Here is a 15865-nt window from a genome sequence, read left to right as displayed (position 1 = left end):
TTAAAGACATTTTATATACCTTTTAAAGACATCTATAAATTGTCACCATTATGTTATTTTTTATATTCATCTATATATGTGCTCATGGGACACTATTTATCTGTTAAACTTTGTATGAATCATTCATTGAAAGAATTAAGCCAATATGCTGTTTGGCTGATTGACATAATATATTTGAAATGAGAAAAATGAGATTCTTGCATGTTTTAAACCATGCCCCTAATAAAGTTTGTTGTTCCAAGAGGTGGAACGCATGTGCGTTCCACCAGAAGAAGTTAACAAAGAGGAACACACATAGAGCGAAACGCTGGAACGCACGTGCGTTCCACCGCAGTGAGGAATATTGAAGCGGATGCGCATTGAATTAAGCGCCGGAACGCACGTGCGTTCCACCGAGATGAAGAACGCGGAAATAGATACGCACGGTGGAACGCACGTTGTGTTCCACAAGATGGAACCCGGAACCCGGAAGTGAAAAAAAGGCGCACAAAATCCGATCAGTGGAGGATATTTAAACAGGAAAGAGAGGAAAAGATCCACATAACAGCCAACTGAGGAAGCCTTTTGTAAGGCGAAACGCGTTTTGGACACTGTTGTAGACTATTGAGTCAAACCAGACTAATATCTGGAACTTATCTTTTAATCTTTTATTTTATATATATATATATATTTGATTTTATATTTGAATTTTTACCTACAATAAAGCACCTTTTTCTGGAATTCCTTTGGGATTTTGCATCTCTATTAGCAGCATATTTAAAGGGAAAGCACAAAGCACCAAGCACCCTTAAAGGAACCGCCTAGTCCCCAAGGAGAGAAAAAGGATTGGGACATCCTTGAATGGTCCAGAGGCGTATACCACCTGAGTCATATGAGGGTATGACTCCAGGCTTGTGAGTTACAATATTTCAGTTGATACCTTAATGACTTGGAGAGGATCTGCAAAGAGGAGTGGGACAAAATAGCTCATGAGATGTGTGCAAACCTAGTGGGCAACGACTAGAAATGTCTGACCTCTGTGATTGCCAACAAGGGTTTTGCCACCAAGTACTAAGTCGAAGGGGTCAAATACTTATTTCACTCATTGACATGCAAATCAATTTATAACTTTTTTGAAATGCGTTTTTCTTGTTTTTTTTTGTTATTCTGTCTCTCACTGTTAAAATACACCTACCATTAAAATTATAGACTGATCATTTCTTTGTCAGTGGGCAAACATTCAAAATAAGCAGGGTATCAAATACTTTTTTCCCTCACTGTATACTCTGTTAAGGACTTATCAGAAGCCGATAATTATTCGTTGAAATATTGAATATACTTTGCACTGAAAATGTTGTCTGACATGTTCTAATTACATTTTACACACACACACACACACACACACACACACACACACACACACACACACACACACTTTCTCTCTCTCTCTGCATCTACTATATATATCTACACACTATTTCCCTTCAGTAAGCTGACGTGCTTTACGAGTTCCGTAAGGTCTCATTAAGATTGAATAATCAGATCTTTGTTTAGTTTTAACTATACTTGTGCATGGCAAATACATTTGGGTACAACTAACACATTTTTGAGACGACTGAATTTTAGTCATATGGTGGTTCGACGTGGAAAAACGAATTCCGCAAACCAAAAATGCAAGAAACTGTGTCTGTTAAGGTACTGCAAAATATATAGACTATATAAATAGTATGTATATATTTTAAAGGTAACTGATAGGAGCATTTTCCTACCATTTGGTTCCCAGATCAAATGAGAAAAAGTAATAATAGAGGCAAAAAGAGGAGGGGCAGTGCAAAAAAACAACAACCCCAAACTATATGTATATATGCAGAGTGGTTCTGCCGCCAGAGATGTTCTTTTCCCCCCTAGTGGGAGGGGTTCTGAAAAGCAGAGCAGGAACAGCTCTTACAAGAGCTAGTGATTAAGCACTCCAAGCAGAAGGGAGACAACTGGTATAGCTTTCTCCCACAAACATACGTCGAGGCTCTATGCTGTGGGACAACTGGTATTAATGGAGCCACACACAACCTTTTATGACAATTCCCATGCAAGGGGCACTCACCCCTGGACCTGAGAGTAGACTACAGTAAAAACATTCATGCAATTACATTGGCTCACAGGTCAAGGACACTCCTATACAAAATGAGACAACCCCTCCCCTGTGCCTGGGAGATAATTGGATCAGGAACTGTACTAACTTAATTATCTCCAGACACAAAAACACACATTTCAGCAGTACCCCAAAAGTACCCCTAAAACCCATGGAAACCCCACAAAAGTTACATCCCCTGATAGCCCTGATCTGGGTAACCAACATATCCAAAAATCACCCAGATCGGTTCAGGGGTTCGGAATTTCCATGGAAGTTATATTTTAAATGACCGAACACAAGGCTCCTGCCCAAAGAGTTCCATAAATTCAGGCTGTGCGTCGGTCTCTTTCGGGAATACCCAATATAGTCAATAGTACCGAACATACAAGTTTGTGGATAGGTTTAGTCTATGTCTCTTGTTCGGGAGCTTGCTCCCATTGAACATCCTTCAATTCCCATCCGTTTAGCCGAACGTCGATGGAAGGGATGTTCAACGGCCAAACGATCAAACACCGCTTTTTGTGTTCGCGGTTAAAGATGGCCACTGCCACGTGTTCGCATGTCGAAAGGCGACCACCCAGCCGGCCGCTAAGAACGCGTGCGGTTTAGGAGTGTTAATGAGGTGACAGGGGTTAATGAGTGGCACACTCCTCATATGGGTGGTCCGGTTGTTCGCTAGTTCATATATATTTTTTTTTTACTGATCCTCCTTTTTTCCTCTACTGGTCACTTCTCACTTTATCTCTGAATAAAATTAGCATTCACTGGCTTTCTCTTAATTAATCATCTATTTATCCATCAATCATCTCTTTTGTTCTGAACCATGGGGGGAACGTTGGATCACAAATCAATTATTGCACTACCAAATCCACGATTAATTTTGGATATGATTTGGATATGTTCGGCTTGGAGAATTGGTATGATCACCAGATAGGCCCAAATCAAACGAATTGCAGTTGATAAAAAACAAATCTTTAAGCATAGTTTTAACTTTTTTCAAGGTTATGTGATGAAACCAAGTGCTAGTTCTCAATCTACAGTTCATAATAGGCTGTGCAGAAGTTTGATAGATGCTCGATTTCTCTATAAAATACTAGATTTTTTGTTTATTGCCCAACTATTACGTAGGTTTTAATTTATTTTATTTCTACATATGATGGTGACTTTTAAGTTTTATTTTTTACTTTTTCAAACCTCCAGAAAGACATTTTTTTTAAAGCAATTTAATAGAATTGCTGTTTTAGTGGGTTACGACAAAAGATATTTTTTTATTAAAAAATATTAGATTAGCCAGTGTAAAGGAAAAGATTGTACAGCAAATGCTTATGCCAATCATTGATTATGGGGATGTAGTATATGCACCTGCACCACAAACTCACCTCAATAAGCTTAATACATTGTTTAACTTGTTCTGCCGCTTTGTGCTACAATGTTATTACATGACCCACTATTGTGACATGCTAAAAGAACTAGACTGGCTGTCACTGGAATTCAGACACACCCTTCATCTTTCCAGCATTGTGTTTAGGAGTTTTTCTGGGAAGCTCCCACCCAACCTGAAAAGAATGCTCTCCCCGGCTGTTCCCACCTCCTATAACCTCTGATCCAGTACCAGCACTTTATTTAGTCTACCTCAATACAAAAAGAAAGCGTCTCGATCCTCCTTTTCCTACAGAGCACCACAATTATGGAATCTTCCCAAAGCCTAAAATCCTTTAAGAAATTCCTCTCTACATATCTCAAAACAGAATGCACCTGTCACAGTTGATTATATATTTCTTACCTGTAACATTTTGTGTATATTGTGTATTAATATTGTTTTTGTATTTTATTGTACCCCTGTTGTATCAATGCAATGTTTTGTGGACTCAGCACATACTTGAAAACGAGAGAAATCTCAATGTATCCTTCCTGGTAAAATATTTTATGAATAAATAACTAAATAAATCAATAAATAATGTTGCTATATAAAAACGACACATATTTTTATATTCCATAGCTGTTTTATGAACGACAAAATGCAGACCACAATGAACGATTTTCAAAAACAGAGTGTAAATACTATTTTGTTCCTCTATCCAAGAAAAGTGGTGACTGTGTCAAGGTAAGCATGTGACAATTTACTAAATCATGAGTGTCATTTAGCATATTGCTTATCTATGCCTGCCTGTCTATCTACCTAGTTTGTATGTGGAGTGAAATGAGCATAACGTGTATAAGCTGGTGAAACATGTACCTACCATGTTTTAATTACAGAGTACATGCTTCTGTTGTATTACAACAAGATACAAGCAGAATAAAGGTATGTATAATTTAAAATAAAATATTACTATTAATTTGTTCATATAAACATTCTTTTGTGTTGTTGAACATTTGTCCAGAAAAATCTATTTTTTTTTCTGCCAGTAATATATGTAAACATTTTGATGTTCTCTGTTGTAAGTGTACCTGTTCCAATTTATGTTACTTGGCAAAGTTAAGTCAGAGATAAAGTTGTGAACTGCGTTGCTGTTTTGGTACAGTACAGGTAGCTACAAATTCTGTTTCAAAAAAACCTTTTTACACTTACGACAATGGGTGAATACACTGTAGACTGTCCTGTTAGAGTTCCAAGTCTGATGGTAACAAAACAAGGCCTAGTTTTGCTGCATCTGAGAAAAGACTGATACAGATATCCGACTCATTAAATACTAAAGACTAATTGATTTTCTTCTTTGTTTACAGACAGATGCAAACATTACAGCAATGGCTTCAGGTTAGAAATTTACATAATTAGTTTCAAATAGTTTATTGAACATTTCAGATGAAACAATGAGGACATCGTAGGGTGCAAGTAATACAAGTAGTTGCAAGAACCTGGTAGATAAGTAGTGGGGTGGAGTAGAGGGAGCACTGTCAGCATCACTTTCATAAGTCACAGTTAAATAGTGCAATGTGATGTGGAGATTTCTCTTTTGTGGGAGCTTGGCATTCTGGACAGAAGTTTAGAGGGTAATAAAAAGAAGTGAGGAAGGGAGAAGAGACAGTAGAAGGCAGAACAGTAGGGAAAATTAAAAATGATGAAGGCTCAGGAAAAGGGACCTATGAGAGGAAGGAGAATCATGCAGTAGAAGAAAAAGGCAATGGGAATAAAAGTGAAGGGTGCCTTGAAGGGTTCAAAGGTGTTTCTGATTTTAATTCTTGTCATACAGAAACATTTGATTCAATGCTCGAGAAGCATGGTAATTGTTGCACATGTGCCCTCTGTCCTTAGTCTTGACTGGTGTCAGAGCAGCTGCACCAACACAAAAAAAACCACAACAAAAAACGTTACCTGATTCTAAACAGTAACAGGAACCTTCTTACATTAAAATAAATATATGTCAAATTAAACTCTAAACGTTAAGTGTTTCTTTGCAAATACCCTACAAGGTGACCGCTTTCATGGAGGAATGTTTGTAAGGTGAAGGAGTTAAGGAAATATATTTACATTAAGCTGTTCCACCTCAGCATTGCCATCTTCTTGTCATGAGTCTTTTATTCCTGGCAAATTCATGTGCCAGGAGTCATCATCATTACAAAAGTACAAAATGCTCATTGCTCATGGCAAGAGTACAAAATGGGATCCTGCAAATGAACTTTCATGAGCAATCAGGTACCATGGGATTTATATTGTGCATTGTGCAAAACGATGCCTTTTATTATCAAACATCACAAAATTATGGCTGACCTTTTTCCAAATATTGGTAGTTACGTGAGATAAAGTAGTACCTACTTTGTCTCGTGTATATCTGTTGATTGCATTGAAATTTCAAATAATTTCCAACAGTCAGAAAAATATTTCATAAAGCTTTTATCTTTATAAAAAGCTCAAAAGTACAGTTTTAACTAGAAAATTGTTGTTTCCACTTTGTCCTGTGAATGACAAAAAAAGACTGTTGCATAATGTGGATGTTGATTGTGCCCTCGAGTATTATGTTGAGGTCACCAGACTAAGGAAGTGATTTATTTTATTATTCTGGACCCAATTTCAGTCAAAATGCTACAGCCATCATTCTTGCTAGTTGGCTTAAGTTTGAACAAACTTCCCCTGCACTTATCATACTGGTAGGTTGTTGGCTACCTCTTGGTTATCCCAGTATACATTTCCTATATTTTATTGTTTTGAATTTTTTAAATGTATTTACAAGACCAAAGCCCTCTTTGGGTGCCAGAGCCTTAGCTCATGTTCAACTGCCCAGTTCACGTTGTGTTTTCATTCTGCTTTTACTTCTCCTCTGCTTGGTCATACGTAGGAAAAAGGACCAGAGAAGAAGGAGAATGCTAAAGTGTTGCATCATCTGTATTTTACAACCTCTGGTTGCGAAGGACTTTATTATATGTGCCATGACTTGTGGATTCCCACCAACTAAAAATTAAAGCAGTGAATTACTCAAGCAAGACACACACTTCGCTTCGTATTGTGCATCCTTGAAAAGCAATCTGTACATAAAATTGCTATCTTGTCTCATATAAGTGTAGATTAAAACTCTTGGCAGTGAAGGCATTAATTAGGATACATGAATACAATAACAAATCATCCAGATGTAAAAATTGATAAAATATTATTTTGCAGATGGTCAGCCTCACTCTCCAGTCATTGCCTCTGGTCATGAAGACGGACATATTTATTTGTGGAATTTAAAGGTAAGAGCTTAAGGAAAGATTTTGGGCATATGGTATAGCCTATATTTTTAATGCATCATAAATATAAAAATAATGCAATAAATGTAAATTAAAAATTTGAAATAAAAGCAAAGCCAGTGACCTTTGAAGATTCCTGCAGACACATTGTTTAGAGGATCTGTCTGTAGCTATAGGTAGATCCCTCCCTAACCAGAATGAGATTTCACATTTGGAGAGTCTCATTCTGGTATTTGGGGTTTATTTTTTTATCTAATAAACCATATCCAGCAAGATTTATGGGACAAGTAGTTTTTCTCGAGGAGCGCTACTTCTTATTAAATCGGATCTGTAAACTGATAAAACTGATGGCAGCCATGCCTATGACTGGATTTACATGTCAGATGCCTGTAAGCACAGAGATCTAAGCCAAAGAAAAACCATACATCAATACAGGGAGATAAAGTGAGTTTAATGCATTTATTAACTAGATATTGCAAGCATAAAAAAAAAAAAAATCTGAAAAATATGTATTCAAATTTGCCAACTGCATGTATATATATTTATGTGCATATTTCTACTTGTAATGTAATTAGTTTAAAATGCATGCAGGATTAAACATGTTAGAAATGGCCAGGGTAAAGGTGGGTACAATTATATAGAGATTAATGTCAGAGTTAGATTACATAAAGTGTTTAGTGTTAAGAGGATTAAAAGCTTGAGAGGGGTTATAGTTTCGGTATAAGATGTCTTTAGAATTATTTGTTTTAGGGTTAAAATGGAGTTAAATGTTGTATTGAGGTGCATGGTGTGTTTGCTTTAAAGGTAAGTTGAAACCTAGGATTAAGGTAAATTATTTTGGTTCCAGATTTAGACTTTGAAAATAAATAATTTCTTTAGGTTTTGTGAAATGTTAAATTTAGGGTTAGGGAAAAAGATGTTGTTAAGACTACAGGAAGTTATTTGCAAAGTCCTCACCTTCTGATTGATAGCAGTGCAGCAGGAGCTTTTACACAGTGTGAGTCACTCAGTGCTGTCCCTGCTCCTCCTGTAAAGCACTTCCTGTGTGCGAGGCCGTTAGTGGGCAGATGAGAATTGATCCCTTTCACTTGCTGTCCAACCTTGACAGACAGTGGAGGCACTGAGACAACACCACATTTTACACCATATATAACTGCTCCTGCAGCTCTGCTATCAGGCTATTAGGCTGGTATGTATTTGCCCTCACCAGTTCACTTAAGCTCCAAAAAGGCACATTTTAAGTATTGTAAAAATGCACACCCTACAGGACACGTCCTACTCTGCTTGATAGCCTTTGAGAAAGGCGCTAGTTTAAGCGCCGAAACGCGTTAGGCATAGGATGGGTTTCTAACCACTTCACTTTATTATTTTGTTACACTTTATTTGGGGTGTTTTTTATTTATGGGGAAGTTTTAGTTACAAAGGGCACTTTCTCTATGTAAACTAGGAAGGACATTGACCTGTACTTAGGTACCTTAGCATGAGCAAGGACTAGCAAGGGGGTTATTCTGGGATTTGCAGTCTCAAGGCATAGCTGTCCTATATATAGAAAATTGCAGCAAAGAGACTTTTGTTCTTTATATTTGCCTATTTGCATATACCTAGATACCTATATCCTGCTACTCTTTGAGCTGGGTGACTTATGGGATTCTAAGTTTCTTACATATTTTCTAAAGGTAGTTAACCCTTTGGGTCCTGGTCAAAATACAGGATATTTCTACCCTAGGTGTTCCTAAAGGTAGTTAACCCTTTGGGTCCTGAACAAAATACAGGATATTTCTACCCTAGGTGTTATTACCTTTAGCAGCGTTGCTGTTCATGAGCAACAAAACGTGTTTGTTTCCCATTTCATTTGGGGTCCCTTCCTAGTAAGATGCCAACATTCTTTTCCCCATAGTTTGGGATTATATATATTTTTTCATTTTTTTGTTGATGTCTAGTATGTATTAATAAAATTATGGCTTTTTAACAGCATCAGTTCACACTGAGATATCCTACTCGGGTACCCTGGATTTTCTGTCCTAGGGTTCCCTCTTTTTTTCTTTTTTGACACGTCCTACTCTGCCTAATAAAAAATCTGGCCCTGGCCATACCGCACCAATTAGTACAGCTGTGTTCCAAACATGTGTGGTCTGTGGTTGTATCTCTCCTGGGGAAATGCTCAATTCATGTTGTTCATGCAAGGTATGCACACTGCAAAAACAAACTGTACAAAATTAATCTTCGGAACCAGAGAGATCAACCACTCCGCTATCTGACATCTTGGAGGACTGAGCAACAAACTCCAAATCAAAGCTCATTATCTCACAACATTATAAGATTAGAAATCCAAGGTCCTACGCCATAAACACGCCAGCAAACTAACTGGTTTTGATATTTAGACTGACAACTAAATTCACTTTTTTTTATTTTATTTAGTCCAGTCGTGGCTTAAGGGATTTGGGACTTTGCGTCAATCTGCTGCCTGTGCTGCCTTCCAGTAGCGTTGGCTCTTCCTGCATAACATTTTATTTAGACACTGCAAAATAAGGGTGAAAGAAGCTCTGCTGCACATTTATATCAATATAGTCTCTTGAGATTAGCCATGATTTGATATTTAGAATTCATTGCTGAGTTAGCCTTGGACATTAACAAATCAGTCGTATAAGTTATCTCCATTTAAAAGAGCACTTTACACCCATAAAGCACTTCAGCTTGTTGAATTGCTATATGTTTGTGGAGTATCCTTTTAAAATCCCCATTTATAAAAATGCCAGCTTCATTGTGAAATTAGCACTTTTATATTTTAAAATAGGAATGTCTATCCTGCCGTCAAACAGCTCAGGAGATTCACTTCCTACTTCCATTAGGTTCACTAAGCTAACGCAAGTAGTACTGCCTTAAAATATTGACTGCAAGAACTGCCCGGGGGGAGGGGGGGGGAGGGGGAGGGGTGATCGCCAGGTGACCAGCAGGAGGGGAGGTGCCCTCTTGCCAGTCAGTTCTTGCAGCGTCTATGCCTCCCTTCTCTCCACTCCATGTGTCTCAACTTATTCCTACCTCCCCCCATTCCCTCTGTGTGTCTCTGCCCCCCTCTCCTCCGTGTGTCTCAGTTACCCCCTTCACTCCATGTGTCACTGTCTCCCTTTCCCTCCCTTTGCCTGCCGACCTTGTAGTGTGCTAGTAATGTCGCGAACATAAAGTTTTCGGTTCGCGAACGGCAAACGTTCGCGAACTGGCGAACCGGGCGAACCGCCATAGACTTCAATGGGCAGGTGAATTTTAAAACCCACAGGGACTCTTTCTGGCCACAATAGTGATGGAAAAGTTGTTTCAAGGGGACTAACACCTGGACTGTGGCATGCCGGAGGTGGATCAATGGCAAAACTCCCATGGAAAATTACACAGTTGATGCAGAGTCTGGTTTTAATCCATAAAGGGCATAAATCACCTAACATTCCTAAATCACAATGGATATGGATTGACACCTGACATATGACATATTGACACCTTGACATATGAATTGACACCTGTCCTCAGAGGCCCTGATACACACTGACACAGAGCAGAAGAGGGACTGTTCCCCCTACATAGGGTCACTTGGCAGATATGGATTGACACCTATCCTAAGGATCCCTGATACACACTGACACAGAGCAGAATAGGGACTGTTCCCCCTACAGTAGTGGGGAAAGTGATGGAAACCATGTTAAAGGATAGGATTGTTGAACATCTAAAAACACATGGATTTCAAGATCAGAGACAACATGGGTTTACTTCAGGGAGATCATGCCAAACTAATCTTATTGATTTTTTTGATTGGGTAACTAAAATTATAGATAAGGGTGGTGCAGTAGGGTGGTGCAGTAGGGTGGTGCATCTAGGTAAGCAGACATTACCTAGATTTCAGTAAGGCTTTTGACACTGTTGCACATAGAAGGCTTATCAATAAACTACAATCTTTGAGTTTGGATTGCAATATTGTTGAATGGGTAAGGCAGTGGCTGAGTGACAGGCAACAGAGGGTTGTAGTCAATGGAGTATATTCGAAGCTTGGGCTTGTCACCAGTGGGGTACCTCAGGGATCTGTACTTGGACCCATTCTCTTTAATATTTTTATTAGTGATATTGCAGAAGGTCTTGATGGTAAGGTATGTCTTTTTGCTGATGATACTAAGATATGTAACAGGGTTGATGTTCCAGGAGGGATAAGCCAAATGGAAAATGATTTAGGTAAACTAGAAAAATGGTCAGAGTTGTGGAAACTGACATTTAATGTGGATAAGTGCAAGATAATGCATATTGGACGTAAAAACCCAAGGGTAGAGTACAGAATATTTGATAGAGTCCTAACCTCAACATCTGAGGAAAGGGATTTAGGGGTGATTATTTCTGATGACTTAAAGGTAGGCAGACAATGTAATAGAGCAGCAAGAAATGCTAGCAGAATGCTTGGTTGTATAGGGAGAGATATTAGCAGTAGAAAGAGGGAAGTGCTCATGCCATTGTACAGAACACTGGTGAGACCTCACTTGGAGTACTGTACACAGTACTGGAGACCCGATCTTCAGAAGGATATTGATACCTTAGAGAGAGTTCAAAGAAGGGCTACTAAACTGGTTCATGGATTGCAGGATAAAACTTACCAGGAAAGGTTAAAGGATCTTAACATGTATAGCTTGGAGGAAAGACGAGACAGGGGGGATATAATAGAAACATTTAAATACATAAAGGGAATCAACACAGTAAAGGAGGAGACTATATTTAAAAGAAGAAAAACTACCACAACAAGAGGACATAGTCTTAAATTAGAGGGACAAAGGTTTAAAAATTATATCAGGAAGTATTACTTTACTGAGAGGGTAGTGGATGCATGGAATAGCCTTCCAGCTGAAGTGGTAGAGGTTAACACAGTAAAGGAGTTTAAAGCATGCGTGGGATAGGCATAAGGCTATCCTAACTATAAGATAAGGCCAGGGACTAATGAAAGTATTTATAAAACTGGGCAGACTAGATGGGCCGAATGGTTCTTATCTGCCGTCACATTCTATGTTTCTATGTTTCTATGTTTCTACATAGGGTCACTTGGCAGATATGGATTGACACCTATCCTAAGGATCCCTGATACACACTGACACAGAGCAGAATAGGGACTGTTCCCCCTACATAGGGTCACTTGGCAGATATGGATTGACACCTATCCTAAGGATCCCTGATACACAGACACAGAGCAGAATAGGGACTGCTTTTTTAGGGCCCCCACCCAGCCCCCACCCCTGAGTGGTGGGTGGGGGCACTAAATAAAAATCCCCCCCCAATCAAAGGTGACTAGGGGTCCCCAAGCCCCCAGTCGCCCACCCCCCCCACCCCAAAAGAAGTTACCCCCTACCTAACCCCTCACCCTAAAAAATAGGGAGGGGGGGAATAAAATAAGTAACCTGTAAAGAAAAATTCAACTTACCATTTGACGTCTTCTTTTTTCTAAAATTTTCTTTTTTCAGCCCCAATAAAGGCCAAATAAAAAGCCATAAGAACCAACGCAATTAAAAAAAAAAAAAAAAAATCCATCTTCACCCATGGAGGTGTCACGGTAATATACCCCAACACGCAAGAATAGTCCAGATAGTCTAGAGGCAAGAAAACAAGATACGTCTTACCGGACCTTAGAATGGCCGGACTTAGACGAGTACAAGAAAAGACAGTGTCCAGAACAAGCCGAGGTCAAGGGAACAGAGAGACAGTGTAAAGTAGAACAAGCCAAGGACTGGTACACAGGAGAGCAAACCGGCGGACTAGACAAGCAAGGATAAAGAAAAAGCAGAGTCAGGAACAAAGCCAAGGTCAAGCACCAAAAAACCAACTGAACGATACAAGCACTAAAGGGAACTGAACAGAAACCACGATAGGGCAAGGTACTAAGGAACAGGTGAGTATAAATACCCTAGAGTTCACTTTGATTGGCCCCTGTCATATCCACGCCCCCAAAACGTGAGTGTATGGGGAATGTGGCATGACAGGGGCCAATGGGAGACCGTTTCAAATTTCGGCTCCCACTGTCCCTTTAAGAGCGCGCCGAGACACGCGTCACGCTCTTAGAGTCAGGCGGGACACGTGACCGCTTCTCGCGGTCACTGCCCGCCTTCCTGATTTCGCCGTCGGATGAGCCGTGCGCGGCTCGTGCAGAAGCAGGACCGCGCGCGGCGAGAACAGAGGACCCCGGCCGGCCCCTGGAGAGGGTAAGTATCGCTACAGGAGGGCTCCGCACAGACTGAGCTCTGCAGGGCGGGGGATGGCTTATAAAGCCTTGCCACGCCCTGCAATTAGGCTAAGAACACTCTGATTGGCCGGTTTAAGCCAATCAGAGTGCTCTTTGTCATTTTACACAGCGTGGGAAAATTCTAAAGAACTTTCCCACGCTGTGTAAAATGACACAGAGCACTCTGATTGGTTAGATTCCAAGTCCACCAATCAGAGTGCTATTTGTCATTTTACACAATGTGGGAAAATTCCAAAGAACTTTCCCACGCTGTGTAAAATGACACAGAGCACTCTGATTGGTTAGATTTGAATTTTTCTTTACAGGTTAGTTATTTTATTCCCCCCTCACTATTTTTTAGGGGTCAGGGGGGTAGGTAGGGGGTAACTTGTTTTGTGGTGGGGGGGTGGGTGACTAGGGGCTTGGGGACCCCTAGTCACCTTTGATTGGGGGGGATTTTTATTTAGGGCCCCCACCCACCACTCAAGGGTGGGGGCTGGGGGGACAGTATGTCCCCCCTTTATTGTTTTTTTATGGCCCCCACCCACCGCTCAGGGGTGGGGGCCGGGGGGGGACAGTAGGTCCCCCCTCATTATTTTTATGGCCCCCACCCACTGCGCAGGGGTGGGTGCCGGGGGGTGGACAGTGGGTCCCCCCCTCATTATTTTTATGGCCCCCACCCACCGCGCAGGGGTGGGGGCAGGGGGAGGACAGTAGGTCCCCCCCCATTGTGATTTATGGCCCTCACCCACCGCGAAGGGGTGGGGGCCGGGGGGAGGACAGTAGGTCCCCCCTCATTATTTTTATGGCCCCCACCCACCACGCAGGGGTGGGGGCGGGGGCAGGACAGTAGCTCCCCCCCAGTGTGTATCAGGGTCCCTGAGGACAGGTGTCAATCCATATCTGCCAAGTGACCCTATGTAGGGGGGAACAGTCCCTATTCTGCTCTGTGTCAGTGTGTATCAGGGATTTTTTAGGATAGGTGTCAATCCATATCTGCCAAGTGACCCTATGTAGGGGGAACAGTCCCTATTCTGCTCTGTGTCAGTGTGTATCAGGGATCCTTAGGATAGGTGTCAATCCATATCTGCCAAGTGACCCTATGTAGGGGGAACAGTCCCTATTCTGCTCTGTGTCAGTGCCTGGGGGGAGTATCTGCAGTAATACAGAGTGTCTGGAAGGAGTATCTGCAGTAACACAGAGTGTCTGGGGGAAGTATCTGCAGTAACAGAGTGTCTGGAGGGAGTATCTGCAGTAACACAGAGTGTCTGGAGGGAGTATCTGCAGTAACACAGTGTCTGGAGGGAGTATCTGCAGTAACACAGAGTGTCTGGAGGGAGTATCTGCAGTAACACAGTGTCTGGGGGGAGTATCTGCAGTAACACAGAGTGTCTGGAGGGAGTATCTGCAGTAACACAGAGTGTCTGGAGGGAGTATCTGCAGTAACACAGAGTGTCTGGGGGGAGTATCTGCAGTAACACAGAGTGTCTGGGGGGGAGTATCTGCAGTAACACAGAGTGTCTGGGGGAAGTATCTGCAGTAACACAGAGTGTCTGGGGGGAGTATCTGCAGTAACACAGAGTGTCTGGGGGGAGTATCTGCAGTAACACAGAGTGTCTGGAGGGAGTATCTGCAGTAACACAGAGTGTCTGGAGGGAGTATCTGCAGTAACACAGAGTGTCTGGGGGGAGTATCTGCAGCAATACAGAGTGTCTGGGGGGAGTATCTGCAGTAACACAGAGTGTCTGGAGGGAGTATCTGCAGTAACACAGAGTGTCTGGAGGGAGTATCTGCAGTAACACAGAGTGTCTGGAGGGAGTATCTGCAGTAACACAGAGTGTCTGGAGGGAGTATCTGCAGTAACACAGAGTGTCTGGAGTCAGTATCTGCAGTAACACAGAGTGTCTGGGGGGAGTATCTGCAGTAACACAGAGTGTCTGGAGGGAGTATCTGCAGTAACACAGAGTGTCTGGAGGGAGTATCTGCAGTAACACAGAGTGTCTGGAGGGAGTATCTGCAGTAACACAGAGTGTCTGGTGGGAGTATCTGCAGTAACACAGAGTGTCTGGGGGGAGTATCTGCAGTAACACAGAGTGTCTGGAGGGAGTATCTGCAGTAACACAGAGTGTCTGGAGGGAGTATCTGCAGTAACACAGAGTTTCTCGGAGTGATTATCTGCAGCAACACAGAGAGTCTGAAGGTAGTATCTGCAGTAACACAGAGTGTCTCGGGGGAGTATCTGCAGTAATACAGAGTGTCTGGGGGAGTATCTGCTTGTAACATTTACATGCACTGAAAAAAAAAAATAAAAAAAAAAATAATAAAATCGAAAAAAAAAAAAAATGAATGCAGCTTCCGAATGAATCTTAAATGGATGCTGTCCAGGAGGTGGGAGGGTCTGGAAGGGAGGGTCTGCTGCTGATTGGCTGGAATGTGTCTGCTGAATGTGAGGTACAGGGTCAAAGTTTACTCAATGATGACGAATAGGGGCGGACCGAACATCGCATATGTTCGCCTGCCGCCACGAACGCGAACACGCTATATATCACTATAGTGTGCCAATTGTTTGTAATGCTAATTTATTTAAACAAGCTTGATATGCTCGTTTATTAAAAATTATCACAGAAGTCACATTTCTTTCCTTCAGGGAAACATACTGAGTGACGTTATGCCAGTTACAAACCATCCTTTAAATCCTCTCACAACTCTTTGTACAAATGCACAAGCGAACATTATGCTAGCTGGCGATAACGGTAAGTTCCTTTCTTTGATAAAAGTTTTAATATTTGTTTGTTTTGTCTGTTTACATATTTTAATTGCGGTTAACCCAAAAAAACAGACTTGGACAGGTAGATAGT

The 15865-nt window shown here is 41.2% G+C and overlaps 1 protein-coding gene across 1 annotated transcript in view; it reads left to right on the top strand.

Moving 5' to 3' along the window:
* LOC134612195 (WD repeat-containing protein 64-like) overlaps window positions 1-15865 on the top strand; it is a 37874-nt gene that overhangs the window by 21804 nt on the left and 205 nt on the right. The window contains exons 7-11 of the mRNA XM_063456546.1: window positions 4110-4214; window positions 4367-4412; window positions 4835-4865; window positions 6705-6775; window positions 15655-15760. Of these exons, the coding sequence (XP_063312616.1) occupies window positions 4110-4214; window positions 4367-4412; window positions 4835-4865; window positions 6705-6775; window positions 15655-15760 (359 nt within the window). The remainder of the gene's footprint in view (window positions 1-4109; window positions 4215-4366; window positions 4413-4834; window positions 4866-6704; window positions 6776-15654; window positions 15761-15865) is intronic.

The sequence above is a fragment of the Pelobates fuscus genome, chromosome 5 (assembly GCF_036172605.1).
Source record: "Pelobates fuscus isolate aPelFus1 chromosome 5, aPelFus1.pri, whole genome shotgun sequence".
Classification (NCBI taxonomy): Eukaryota; Metazoa; Chordata; class Amphibia; order Anura; family Pelobatidae; genus Pelobates; species Pelobates fuscus.
Note: the sequence above shows the minus strand (reverse complement) of the source record. Positions and strands in the feature narration are given on the sequence as shown.